Raw genomic sequence first — 15365 nt, forward strand, 5'->3', positions numbered from 1 at the left:
AAAATAGCCTCCGAAGAAGCAAAAGTATCTGTTCAACAGAAGCCTCATTCTTGAAAGCTCATGTGGAAGCCACAGCTCTGGTGGAATGAGCTGTAATTCGTTCAGGAGGCTGCTGTCCAGCAGTCTCATAAGCCAATCGGATGATGCTTTTCAGTCAGAAAGAAAGAGAGGAGCAGTCGCTTTCTGACCTCTTCTCTTACCAGAATAGACAACAAACAAGGATGATGTTTGTCTGAAATCTTTAGTTGCTTTTAAATAGAATTTTAAAGCACGAACCACATCAAGATTGTGTAATAGTCGTTCCTTCTTAGAAACTGGATTAGGACACAGAGAAGGAACAATGATTTCCTGGTTAATATTCTTATTAGAAAACAACTTTTGGAAGAAAACCAGGTTTGGTACGCAAAACAACCTTATCTTCATGGAACACCAGATAGGGTGAATTAAACTGCAAAGCAGACAATTCTGAAACTCTTCGAGCAGAAGAAATAGCTACCAAAAACAAAACCTTCCAAGATAATATCTTAATATCTATGGAATGTAAAGGTTCAAACGGAACCCCTTGAAGAACTGAAAGAACTAAATTAAGACTCCATGGAGGAGCCACAGGTTTATAGACTTAATTCTGACTAAAGCCTGTGCAAACGCTTGAACGTCAGGTACTGCTGCCAGACGCTTGTGAAACAGGATAGACAGAGCAGATATCTGTCCCTTTAAGGAACTAGCAGATAAACCTTTCTCCAATGCTTCTTGGAGAAAAGACAATATCCTGGGAATCCTAATCTTACTCCACGAGTAACCCTTGGATTCACACCAACAAAGATATTTCCGCCATATCTTATGGTAAATCTTCCTGGTGACAGGCTTTCTAGCCTGGATCATAGTATCTATAACCGATTCAGAGAACCCACACTTAGATAGAATTAAGCGTTCAATCTCCAAGCAGTCAGTTGTAGAGAAACTAGATTTGGATGCTTGAATGGACCTTGAATTAGAAGATCCTGCCTCGATGACAGTGTCCAAGGTGGAACAGATGACATGTCCAATAGGTCTGCATACCAAGTCCTGCGTGGCCACGCAGGCGCTATCAGAATTACCGAAGCCTTCTCCTGTTTGATTCTGGCTACCAGCCGAGGGAGAAGGGGAAACGGTGGAAAGACATAAGCCAGATTGAAGGACCAAGGCGCTACTAGAGCATCTATGAGTGCCACCTTGGGGTCCCTGGACCTGGATCCATAAAGAGGAAGTTTGGTGTTCTGACGGGACGCCATCAGATCCAATTCTGGAATTCCCCATAGCTGGGTCAGCTGAGCAAAAACCTCTGGGTGGAGTTCCCACTCCCCCGGGTGAAAAGTCTGGTGACTTAGAAAATCCGCCTCCCAGTTGTCTACTTCTGGGATGTGAATGGCAGATAGGTGGCAGGAGTGATCCTCCGCCCATTTGATGATCTTGGTTACTTCCTTCATCGCTAGGGAGCTCTTTGTTCCTCCCTGATGATTGATGTACGCTACAGTCGTGATGTTGTCCGACTGAAATCTGATGAATTTGGCCGCCGCTAATTGAGGCCATGCTTGGAGCGTGTTGACTATCGCTCTCAGTTCCAAAATGTTTATCAGGAGAAGAGACTCTTCCCGAGACCAAAGGCCCTGAGCTTTCAGGGGGCCCCAGACCGCGCCCCAGCCTAACAGGCTTGCGTCGGTCGTTACAATGATCCACTCCGGTCTGTGGAAGCACATTCCCTGAGACAGAGAAGAGAATCTCTGGTTTTCTGGTCCAGTTGGATTTGAGGAGACAAATCTGCATAATCCCCATTCCACTGTTTGAGCATGCACAGTTGCAGTGGTCTGAGATGAATTCGGGCAAAAAGGACCACGTCCATTGCCACAACCATTAATCCGATTATCTCCATGCACTGCGCTACCGAAGGCCGAGGAATGGAATGAAGAACTCGGCAAGTAGCTAAAAGCTTTAACTTCCTGACCTCCGTCAGAAATATTTCCATTTCTACCGAGTCTATTAGTGTTCCCAGGAAGGGAACCCTTGTGAGCGGGGACAGAGAACTTTTTTTCGACGTTCACCTTCCACCCGTGAGACCTTAGAAAGGCCAGAACAATGTCCATATGAGCCTTGGCTCTGTGAAAAGACGACGCCTGTATTAAGATGTCGTCTAGGTAAGGTGCTACTGCAATGCCCCGCGGTCTTAGTACCGCTAGGAGGGACCCTAGCACCTTTGTAAAAATTCTGGGAACAGTGGCCAACCCGAAAGGAAGGGCCACGAACTGGTAATGCTTGTCCAGAAAGGCGAACCTTAGGAACTGATGGTGATCTTTGTGGATAGGAATATGTAGGTACGCATCCTTTAGATCCACGGTGGTCATATATTGACCTTCCTGGATCATTGGCAAAATTGTCCGAATGGTTTCCATTTTGAATGATGGAACTCTGAGGAATTTGTTTAGAATTTTTAGATCCAGGATTGGTCTGAAAGTTCCTTCCTTTTTGGAAACCACAAACAGGTTTGAGTAAAAACCCAGTCCTTGTTCTGTAATTGGGACTGCACATATCACTCCCATCTTGAGTAGATCTTCTACACAGCGTAAGAACGCCTCTTTCTTTGTCGTGTCTGTAGACAGACGAGAAAAGTGGAACCTTCCCCTTGGAGGGGAGTCCTTGAATTCTAGAAGATATCCCTGAGCAACTATCTCTAATGCCCAGGGATCGGGAACATCTCTTGCCCAAGCCTGAGCAAAGAGAGAGAGTCTGCCCCCTACCAGATCCGGTCCCGGATCGGGGGCTACCCCTTCATGCTGTCTTAGTATCAGCTGCAGGCTTCTTGGCCTGTTTACCCTTGTTCCAGCCCTGCAAAGGTTTCCAGGTTGCCTTGGGCTGTGAAGAGTTACCCTCTTGCTTTGCGGTCGCAGAGGTTGAAGCAGGACCGCTCCTGAAGTTGCGAAAGGAACGAAAATTAGCCTTGTTTTTAGCCTTAAAAGGCCTATCTTGCGGGAGGGCATGGCCCTTTCCCCCAGTGATATCCGAAATAATCTCTTTCAACTCGGGCCCGAAAAGGGTCTTTCCCTTGAAAGGAATATTCAGTCACTTTTTCTTAGACGACACATCGGCCGACTATGATTTAAGCCAAAGCGCTCAATTAAAGAAGCCTTCTGCGCGCCATGATGGGAAAACCAGAATTTTTCGCCGCTAACTTAGCTAATTGAAAAGCGGCATCTGTGATAAAAGAATTAGCCAGCTTTAGCGCCTTAATTCTATCCATAATTTCGTCATATGAGGTCTCCGTCTGGAGCGACTCCTCCAGCGCCTCAAACCAGAAAGCCGCTGCAGTAGTTACAGGAATAATGTAGGCAATAGGCTGGAGAAGGAAACCTTGCACAAATATTTTCTTTAGTAAACCTTCCAATTTTTTATCCATAGGATCTTTGAACGCACAATTGTCTTCAATTGGTATGATTGTGCGCTTGGCTAGTGTTGAAACTGCCCCCTCTACCTTAGGGACAGTCTGCCATGCGTCCCGCCTGGGATCAATAATGGGGAACATTTTCTTAAAGATAGGGGGGGGGGGAACAAAGGGTACACCTGGTCTCTCCCACTCCCTATCCATAATATCCGCCACCCTCTTCGGGATCGGAAACGCATCAGTGTATACAGGGACTTCTAGAAACTTGTCCATTTTACACAATTTTTCTGGGACCACCATGGGGTCACAATCATCCAGCGTAGCTAAAACCTCCTTAAGCAGTACGCAGAGGTGTTCCAGCTTAAATTTAAATGCTAAGGAATCTGATTCTGCCCGCTGAGAAACCTTTCCTGTGTCAGAAATGTCTCCCTCAGACAGTACATCCCTCCCTGTCACTTCAGAGTGTTGTGAGGGTACAACAGATAAATCATCCAAAACTTCTGATTGCTCATCCTCTGTTCTTAAAACTGAGCTATCACGCTTTTTAGGAAAAACTGGCAGTTTGGATAGAAATGCCGCAAGGGAATTATCCATGACTGCTGCTAATTGTTGTAAGGTAATAGGGGCCAATGCGCTAGAGGTACTAGGCATCGCTTGCGCGGGCGTAACTTGTGTCAACACATGGGGAGAGGAAGGAGGACTATCCTCGTTACCTTCCGTTAAAGAATCAACTTGGGCTACATTTTTAAGTGTCACTGCATGGTCTTTAAAATGTTTAGATACCTTAGAACACTTTAAACACAAATGTAAAGGGGGTACCGCCATGGCTATTAAACACATAGAACAAGGTCTATCAGTAGGCTCAGACATGTTAAACAGACTTAGACAGCACTTAAATACAGTAAAAACATAATTTATGCTTACCTGATAAATTCCTTTCTCCTGTAGTGTAGTCAGTCCACGGGTCATCCATTACTTATGGAATATATCTCTTCCTAACAGGAAACTGCAAGAGAATTACCCAGCAGAGCTGCTATATAGCTCCTCCCCTCACATATCATACTCAGTCATTCGACCAAAGCAGACGAGAAAGGAGGAACCATAGGGTACAGTGGTGACTGGAGTTTAATTAAAATTTAGACCTGCCGTAAAAACGGGGCGGGCCGTGGACTGACTACACTACAGGAGAAAGGAATTTATCAGGTAAGCATAAATTATGTTTTCTCCTGTTAAGTGTAGTCAGTCCACGGGTCATCCATTACTTATGGAATACCAATACCAAAGCTAAAGTACACGGATGAAGGGAGGGACAAGGCAGGAACATTAAACAGAAGGAACCACTGCCTGAAGTACCTTTCTCCCAAAAATAGCCTCCGACGAAGCAAAAGTGTCAAATTTGTAAAATTTTGAAAAAGTGTGAAGCGAAGACCAAGTCGCAGCCTTGCAAATCTGTTCAACAGAGGCCTCATTTTTAAAGGCCCAGGTGGAAGCCACAGCTCTAGTAGAATGAGCTGTAATCCTTTCAGGAGGCTGCTGTCCAGCAGTCTCATAGGCTAAGCGTATTATGCTACGAAGCCAAAAAGAGAGAGAGGTAGCCGAAGCCTTTTGACCTCTCCTCTGTCCAGAGTAAACGACAAACAGGGAAGAAGTTTGACGAAAATCCTTAGTTGCCTGCAAATAGAATTTCAGGGCACGGACTACGTCCAGATTATGCAAAAGTCGTTCCTTCTTTGAAGAAGGGTTAGGACACAGAGATGGAACAACAATCTCTTGATTTATATTCCTGTTAGTAACTACCTTAGGTAAGAACCCAGGTTTAGTACGCAGGACTACCTTGTCTGAATGAAAAATCAGATAAGGAGAATCACAATGTAAGGCCGATAACTCAGAGACTCTTCGAGCCGAGGAAATAGCCATCAAAAAAAGAACTTTCCAAGATAACAGCTTGATATCAATGGAATGAAGGGGTTCAAATAGAACGCCTTGAAGAACATTAAGAACTAAGTTTAAGCTCCACGGCGGAGCAACAGACTTAAACACAGGCTTAATCCTAGTTAAAGCCTGACAGAAAGCCTGAACGTCTGGAACTTCAGCCAGACGTTTGTGTAGAAGAATAGACAGAGCAGAAATCTGTCCCTTTAACAAACTAGTAGATAAGCCCTTTTCTAAACCCTCTTGTAGAAAGGACAATATCCTAGGAATCCTAACCTTACTCCATGAGTAACTCTTGGATTCGCTCCAATGTAAATATTTACGCCATATCTTATGGTAAATTTTTCTGGTAACAGGCTTCCTAGCCTGTATTAAGGTATCAATAACCGACTCCGAGAAGCCACGCTTTGATAGAATCAAGCGTTCAATCTCCATGCAGTCAGCCTCAGAGAAATTAGATTTGGATGTTTGAAAGGACCCTGAATTAGAAGGTCCTGTCTCAGAGGCAGAGACCACGGTGGACAGGACAACATGTCCACTAGGTCTGCATACCAGGTCCTGCGTGGCCACGCAGGCGCTATCAGAATCACCGAAGCTCTCTCCTGTTTGATCTTGGCAATCAAACGAGGAAGCATCGGGAATGGTGGAAACACATAAGCCATGTTGAAGACCCAAGGGGCTGTCAGAGCATCTATCAGCACCGCTCCCGGGTCCCTGGACCTGGATCCGTAACAAGGAAGCTTGGCGTTCTGACGAGACGCCATGAGATCCAGATCTGGTTTGCCCCAACGACGAATCAGTTGAGCAAAGACCTCCGGATGAAGCTCCCACTCCCCCGGATGAAAAGTCTGGCGACTTAGAAAATCCGCCTCCCAGTTCTCCACGCCTGGGATGTAGATCGCTGACAGGTGGCAAGAGTGAGACTCTGCCCAGCGAATTATCTTTGAGAATTCAAACATCGCTAGGGAACTTCTGGTTCCCCCTTGATGGTTGATGTAAGCCACAGTCGTGATGTTGTCCGACTGAAATCTGATGAACCTCAGAGTTGCTAACTGAGGCCAAGCTAGGAGAGCATTGAATATTGGTCTTAACTACAGACTATTTATTGGGAGGAGTTTCTCCTCCTGAGTCCATAATCCCTGAGCTTTCAGGGAATTCCAGACTGCTCCCCAGCCTAGAAGGCTGGCGTCTGTTGTTACAATCGTCCAATCTGGCCTGCGAAAGGTCATCCCCTTGGACAGATGTGGCCGAGAAAGCCACCATAGAAGAGAATCTCTGGTCTCTTGATCCAGATTTAGTAGGGGGGACAAATCTGAGTAATCCCGGTTCCACTGACTTAGCATGCACAATTGCAGCGGTCTGAGATGCAGGCGCGCAAATGGTACTATGTCCATTGCTGCTACCATTAAGCCGATTACTTCCATGCACTGAGCTACTGACGGGTGTGGAATGGAGTGAAGGACACGGCAAGCATTTAGAAGTTTTAATAACCTGGCCTCTGTCAGGTAAATTTTCATCTCTACAGAATCTATAACAGTCCCTAGAAAGGGAACTCTTGTAAGTGGTAATAGAGAACTCTTTTCCACGTTCACCTTCCACCCATGCGACCTCAGAAATGCCAGAACTATCTCTGTATGAGACTTGGCAGTTTGAAAACTTGACGCTTGTATCAGAATGTCGTCTAGGTACGGAGTCACCGCTATGCCTCGCGGTCTTAGTACCGCCAGAAGTGATCCTAGAATTTTTGTAAAGATTCTTGGAGACGTAGCTAATCCGAAGGGAAGAGCTACAAACTGGTAATGCCTGTCTAGGAAGGCAAATCTCAGATACCGGTAATGGTCCTTGTGAATCGGTATGTGAAGGTAGGCATCCTTTAGATCCACTGTGGTCATGTACTGACCCTCTTGGATCATGGGAAGGATGGTTCGAATAGTTTCCATTTTGAATGATGGAACTCTTAGAAATTTGTTTAGGATTTTTAAGTCCAAGATTGGCCTGAAGGTTCCCTCTTTCTTGGGAACCACAAATAGGTTTGAATAGAATCCCTGCCCGTGTTACGTCCGCGGAACTGGGTGGATTACCCCCATTAGTAAGAGGTCTTGTACACAGCGTAGAAACGCCTCTTTCTTTATTTGGTTTGCTGATAACCTTGAAAGATGAAATCTCCCCCGTGGAGGAGAAGTTTTGAAGTCCAGGAGATATCCCTGAGATATGATCTCCAACGCCCAGGGATCCTGGACATCTCTTGCCCAAGCCTGGGCGAAGAGAGAAAGTCTGCCCCCCACTAGATCCGTTTCCGGATAGGGGGCCCTCTCTTCATGCTGTTTTGGGGGCAGCAGCAGGTTTCTTGGCCTGCTTGCCCCTGTTCCAGGACTGGTTAACTTTCCAGCCCTGTCTGTAACGAACAACAGCTCCTTCCTGTTTTGGAGCGGAGGAAGTTGATGCTGCTCCTGCCTTGAAGTTACGAAAGGCACGAAAATTAGACTGTTTGGCCTTTGATTTGGCCCTGTCCTGAGGTAGAGCATGGCCCTTACCTCCCGTAATGTCAGCAATAATTTCTTTCAAGCCGGGCCCGAATAAGGTCTGCCCTTTGAAAGGAATATTAAGCAATTTAGATTTAGAAGTCACGTCAGCTGACCAGGATTTAAGCCATAGCGCTCTGCACGCTTGGATGGCGAATCCGGAGTTCTTAGCCGTAAGTTTGGTTAAATGCACAACGGCATCAGAAACAAATGCGTTAGCTAGCTTAAGTGTCTTATGCTTGTTGATTATTTCATCCAATGGAGCTGAGCGAATGGCCTCTTCCAGAGACTCAAACCAGAATGCTGCCGCAGCAGTGACAGGCGCAATGCATGCAAGGGGCTGTAAAATAAAACCTTGTTGAACAAACATTTTCTTAAGGTAACCCTCTAATTTTTTATCCATTGGATCTGAAAAGGCACAACTATCCTCCACCGGGATAGTGGTACGCTTAGCTAAAGTAGAAACTGCTCCCTCCACCTTAGGGACCGTCTGCCATAAGTCTCGTGTGGTGGCGTCAATAGGAAACATTTTCCTAAATATGGGAGGAGGGGTAAAAGGCACACCCGGTCTATCCCACTCCTTGCTAATAATCTCTGTAAGCCTTTTTGGTATAGGAAATACGTCAGTACACACCGGTACCGCATAGTATCTATCCAACCTACATAATTTCTCTGGAATTGCAACCGTGTTACAATCATTCAGAGCCGCTAATACCTCCCCTAGCAATGTGCGGAGGTTCTCTAGCTTAAATTTAAAATTGGAAATCTCTGAATCCAGTCTCCCTGGATCAGATCCGTCACCCACAGAATGAAGCTCTCCGTCCTCACGTTCTGCAAACTGTGACGCAGTATCTGACATGGCTCTCATCTCATCCGCGTGCTCTATCCTTAACCCAGAGCTATCGCGCTTGCCTCTTAATTCTGGCAACTTAGATAATACTTCTGTCATAACAGTAGCCATGTCTTGCAAAGTGATTTGTAAGGGCCTCCTTGATGTACTTGGCGCCACAAAATCACGCACCTCCTGAGCGGGAGGCGAAGGTACTGACACGTGAGGAGAGTTAGTCGGCATAACTTCCCCCTCGTCGTCTGGTGATAATTTCTTTACATGTAAAGATTGACTTTTATTTAAAGTAGCATCAATGCAATTAGTACACAAATTTCTATTGGGCTCCACATTGGCCTTTAAACATAGTGAACAAAGAGATTCATCTGAGTCAGACATGTTTAAACAAACTAGCAATGAGACTAGCAAACTTGGAAATACTTTTCAAAATTAATTTACAAGCAATATAAAAAACGTTACTGTGCCTTTAAGAAGCACAGAAAAACTGACACAGTTGAAATAACAATGACCAAAATAGTTATAGCAACCAAATTTTCACAGTAAATGTATTAAGTTAGCAAAGGATTGCACCCACCAGCAAATGGATGATTAACCCCTTAGTACCCAAAAACGGATAACAATTATATAATTAACGTTTTTCTCACAGTCAAATACACTGTCACAGGACTGCTGTGCCTGATTACCTCCCTCAAAATGGATTTTGAAGACCCCTGAGCTCTCTAGAGACGATCTGGATCATGGAGGATGAAGTAGACAGATTGTGACTGAATTTTTACTGCGCAAAAAAGCGCTAAAATAGGCCCCTCCCACTCATATTACAACAGTGTGGAAGCTCAGAAACTGTTTCTATGCAGAAAACAAAAATGGCCATGTGGTAAAAATCATGCCCTAATAAGTTTTATCACCAAGTACCTCACAAAAACGATTAACAAGCCAGTAAACGTTTTAAACATACATTTGAAAGTTATGTATTATTATTAATAAGCCTGCTACCAGTCGTTTTTACTGCAGTTAAGGCTCATACATTATTTCAGTATTAACAGTATTTTCAGAGTCAATTCCATTCCTTAGAAAAATACATTCAGTGTACACACACACACACACATCAGCCTGATACCAGTCGCTATCACTGCATTTAAGGCTGAACTTACTTTACAATGGTATCAGCAGTATTTTCTCAGTCAATTCCATTCCTCAGAAAATAAATTACTGCACATACCTCATTTGCAGGGGGGCCCTGCATGCTATTCCCCTTCTCTGAAGTTACCTCACTCCTCAGATGAGAAACAGCCAGTGGATATTAGTTACGTCTGCTAAGACCATAGAAAAAAACCCAGGCAGATTCTTCTTCTAATGCTGCCTGAGAATAAACAGCACACTCCGGTGCCATTTAAAAATAACAAACTTTTGATTGTAGAAATAAACTAAGTTAAAAAACACCACAGATCTCTCACAGCTTCCTTTTTAGTTAGGCTGCAAGAGAATGACTGAGTATGATATGTGAGGGGAGGAGCTATATAGCAGCTCTGCTGGGTAATTCTCTTGCAGTTTCCTGTTAGGAAGAGATATATTCCATAAGTAATGGATGACCCGTGGACTGACTACACTTAACAGGAGAAATACAATTTTTGAAAAAACGGTACTGCGCCTTTAAATAATAAAAAGCGCACACTTTTTTACTAAATCTCCAAAATTCATCCAATCTTTATGAAATGTTCACCATATGATCCTAATGCTTTGAAATGATTGCACAGCAAATTTCAAGTCAATTACTTGCCCAAACCGGAGCAAATTAAAGCTGGCAACCGGTTAGTAAAACTATAGCACCATGCCACAGCCTCTGCTGTGGCCCTACCTTGCTTGGGGATTAGTTTTAATAAAAAATAAGCCTCTCTGAAGTCCTCAAGTAATCTCTGGACTCTTCACATGGAGCTGCATGAAGCTGTCTGTAAAATCAACTGCGCAACTAAGGCGCAAATTTCAGGCCCTCTCCCTCTTCACTCTGGGGATGTTGGGCCTTCCCAAGCCAAAATAGGTGTCTAAATAGATGCCACGTGGAATAAACCCCAAAAAAGTGTTTCAAATGTAATATAAACTTGTATAAACATCAGATTTTTGTAAAAAAATAATCGATTGCCCTGTAACAGTGTCCACCAGTGTTTGAGCCCTTTCAAATAAGCCTTCCTTCTATATTAAGTCTCAGAATATGGCTTACCTTTCCCACATGGGGATTCTTGTCAGTCTTCTAGCATTTTGACTAGAAAAAATGACTGAAACATACCTCAAAGCAGTTAAGTCTGCAAACTGTTCCCCCCAACTGAAGTTTTCTGATGCTCAACAGTCCTGTGTCGGAACAGCAGTGGATTTTAGTTACAACATGCTAAAATCATTTTCCTCTCAGCAGAAATCTTCATCACTTTCTGCCACAGAGTAAATAGTACAAACCGGCACTATTTTAAAATAACAAACTTTTGATTGAAGAAATAAAAACTACAAATCTAACACCACATTCACTTTACCCTCCCGTGGAGATGCTACTTGTTAGAGCGGCAAAGAGAATGACTGGGGGGGGGGCGGAGCCTGAGGGGTTGCTATATGGACAGCTCTGCTGTGTGCTCTCTTTGCCACTTCCTGTAGGGAATGAGAATATCCCACAAGTAAGGATGAATCCGTGGACTGGATACACCATGTAAGAGAAATATATATTTAAAAATACAAAGAACATTGGAGTGTAAAATATTTACAGTTAATACACAGTAAAACACATTATAACATATAAACATTGAATAAAAATGTTTTCTCTTGTTTTAAGGTATTTGTGTGGAAAGGGCTCCAAAGTGTATATACATTATAGCCCTTTACATTCAAACACCATGTCATATACCATATACCTTTTAACCCTTGTAAAAAAAATTGTATTAGTGTTTATATAAATATTTTTATCAGATAGTGTATATATGAGTGTAACCTTACTTAAGGTTTCCACTCACACTAACCTGATGCACGCAAATTTAGTTAGTGCTTGAGCAAACGTGTTTACCTTCAACTTCTAATACGCACGCAAGTTAGCATGCCTCTTGTAATGTAGCCCATTTTCCTATAATGCGCAATGCTTGAACAAATGAGTAAGAAATGGTCCTAAAGCCAGTGAAATTCTGTCGTGTCCTGTTATAATATTACCAATTTATTACTGGACTGTAACATTTTGTAATGAAAATATAACACTAACCATTTTACTAGCTGTGTAGAACCAGGGCAGCTTTTATCTTCTCTGAGGATCTTGACACAGATATCTAGGTAGAAAAAATATATACATCTTTCAAAATGTACAGTAATATAGGTCAATACAATATTTTCTGTTATAAAAGGCAAGAGGAGGCAGATGTACCTATGTCTTGATCCTAAATCTGAATAATAAAAAAAAACCTCCCTGTTTGGATCATCTTTAACCTACAGGTATTATAAGGAGGTATATCTAGAATATCACAAGGGTAATACAAATATTTATGATTTAACACACTAAGGCTAAATTACAAGTGGGGCACTATTTAGAGCTCCCGCTTGAGCATAAACACCTCTAGAAGTAATCTTATTGCTCATGGGGTTTAGTGCACGTATTACAAGTTGAAAGTAAAACTTTTGAGCGCAATCGAAACCTGGTGCGTTCTAACTTATTGTGACTGTGCTAATTTTTTCTCCCAATAGGCTTTAATGGAGAGCGCAGAAGAAAAACAAACAAACACTTATCGCTTGTGAGCTAACCTGACAGGAGTTATTAATATTGCACAGTCCAATGTTCTTCACATACAGGATTTTTATTTTAAAGGGACAGTCTACACCAGAATATTTATTGTTTTAAAATATAGATAATCCCTTTATTACCAATTCACTAGTTTTGCATAACCAACACAGGTACAGTGGATATAAAAAGTCTACACACCCCTGTTAAAATGTCAGGTTTCTGTGATGTAAAAAAATGAGACAAAGATAAATCATTTAAGAACTTTTCCACCTTTAATGTGACCTATAAACTGTACAACTCAATTGAAAAACAAACTGAAATCTTTTAGGTGGAGGTAAGTAAACAACAATCTAAAATAATGTGGTTGCATAAGTGTGCACACCCTTAAACTAATAATTTGTTGAAGCATCTTTTGATTTTATTACAGCACTCAGTCTTTTTGGGTATGAGTCTGTCAGCATGGCACATCTTGACTTGGCAAGATTTGCCCACTCTTCTTTGCAAAAGCACTCCACATCTGTCAGATTGTGAGGGTATCTCCTGTGCAAAGCTCTCTTCAGATCACCCCACAGATTTTCGATCTGAATTCTGGTTTGGACTCATTGGCTGGGTCATTCAAAAACTTTAATCTTCTTCTGGTGAAGCCATTCCTTTGTTGATTTGGATGTATGCTTTGGGTCGTTGTCATGCTGAACGATGAAGTTCCTCTTCATGTTCAGCTTTCTAGCAGAAGCCTGAAGGTTTTGTACCAATATTGACTGGTATATGGAACTGTTCATAATTAATTCTACCTTGACTAAGGCCCCAGTTCCAGCTGAAGAAAAACATGCCCAAACCATGATGCTGCCACCACCATGCTTCACTGTGGGTATGGTGTTCTTTTGGTGATGTGCAGTGTTGCTTTTGTGCCAAACATATCTTTGAATTTTGGCCAAAAAGTTCAACCTTGGTTTCATCAGACCACAACACCTTTTCCCACATGCTTTTGGGAGACTTCAGATGTCTTTTTGCAAAATTTAACCGGGCTTGGCCCTATCTGAATAATTAAAGTTTGTTTTGGACTAGACTGTCCCTTTAAATACATATTTCTATATTTATCTGTATATACCTATCTAGATAGATAGAGATAGATAGATAGATATAGACATATATTTTATATCAAAGTGATTGTAAACGATAGGGATACAGCTTTATGTATATAGGTTAGGGATTATTTAGGGCCAGATTACAAGTGGAGTGCTAAATATCGATTTTGTGAAAATGATATTTGTGCTCCATTGAGTAATACCAGTGTACGCTAAGTGCGCTGGTATTACAAGTTGACAGCAATGCGAACGTGAGCTAACGATTGCGTTTCTAGGAAGCATTGTTCTCACAAGAGCATGCTTCCATGAGACAAGGCATGAGAAGTAGCGCAGCGAAGGCAGTAAGTCACGCTGCGATGGCAGTAAATTGTAAATATATATGTTTTTGATTATATACATATATATTTATGTTTTATTATGTGTATATATACACATATTAGCACATACACATATATATATATATATATATATATATATATATATATATAAGCATATACAGTATATATATATATATATATATATATATATACATAGTTCCCATAGAATGAAATGTAAAGGCACTTTACACCCACTCCCGCCAACTTTACTCCAAAAATACTGCCTAGTGCAGTAATTTTATAAAAAAAATAAAAATGCTACAATTTTATTTTGGGGGCTTTTGGGGCTCTGGTTATTTTTTGATCTCTGGTTATTTTTCTAAGCGCTAATTGCTATCGCAAGCTCGCAGTAGCAATAACCAGCCACTTGTAATGGCTGGTTATTTATCGCGCGCCCACAAACAGGCAAATTTGCAAGCACACAATACATTAGCACTCCACTTGTAATCTATTCCATAGCTAGCTAAATCTCAATCGCATTGTTGTTTTTTTATAAATAAACATAATTTAATTATTTTAATATTTACATTAGTTTCGTATGTGTTTTCTCTCTTTGTTTTTACAGTGTTCTCTAAAAAAATATGAATAATTAAAACTTATACAAAAAGAATCTAAATAATAATTTAATAATTATTATTAATATTTTTTAATATTTAATATTTCCATAACATGCCTTAAGATAACTAATTGTTCATGTGCGCTAACCTGACACCACGATAGACCTAAAGTGTGAAATCCGAAGCGTGTTACGCATATTTTACATTCGTATGTTTTACATATAGAAAAAAAATAATTTTTATTTTAAAATATATATTTCTATATATACAGTATATATCTTATAATGATAATATAAAATATATACCTATGTATATATATATATATATATATATATATATATATATATATATATATATATATATATATATGTGTGTATTTAAAATAAAATTAACATTGTCCTGTATATGAAGAACATATGGATTGTGAAATATGTACAGTAAATACTCAGTAAAACACATTATTAAATAACTAACCTCCGCAGATCCCTCCTCTGAAGGAGCTGGCTGATTAAGTGGAGTGGGGACAGTTCTTGATTGTTCCATACTATATTAGATCAGAAGATTTTGTAACAGAAAATAAACAGACACTAGGCTATAATAAAATATCAGGTCAAATATTTAGTTTGACAAAAATGTGTACATATATGCCATAATAAGTCCCCCTGGTTTTATAGCACCCCTGTAGTACTGACCAGTCAAGCATGTGGGCTGTGAGCGAAAAATCATACTTACCCATCTGTGCACGCACTTACTGAACTTACCTGTGTCCACTAGCAAAGCCCCCATCCTAGTTAGGTGGCACCAACCCCTTCATAGCCAACAGTAGGTGACTAAATAACTAGTCCCAGTGACCACTGTGGCAGGCTGCTGAACAACTCCTGCAGAAGAATT

At 41.5% G+C, this 15365-nt stretch overlaps 1 protein-coding gene across 1 annotated transcript in view; it reads right to left on the reverse strand.

The window, feature by feature from the left end:
* HORMAD1 (HORMA domain containing 1) overlaps positions 1-15365 on the reverse strand; it is a 328194-nt gene that overhangs the window by 294842 nt on the left and 17987 nt on the right. The window contains exon 3 of the mRNA XM_053719987.1: positions 11943-12006. Within this exon, the coding sequence (XP_053575962.1) occupies positions 11943-12006 (64 nt within the window). The remainder of the gene's footprint in view (positions 1-11942; positions 12007-15365) is intronic.

This window comes from Bombina bombina, chromosome 1 (genome assembly GCF_027579735.1).
Source record: "Bombina bombina isolate aBomBom1 chromosome 1, aBomBom1.pri, whole genome shotgun sequence".
Taxonomy (NCBI): domain Eukaryota; kingdom Metazoa; phylum Chordata; class Amphibia; order Anura; family Bombinatoridae; genus Bombina; species Bombina bombina.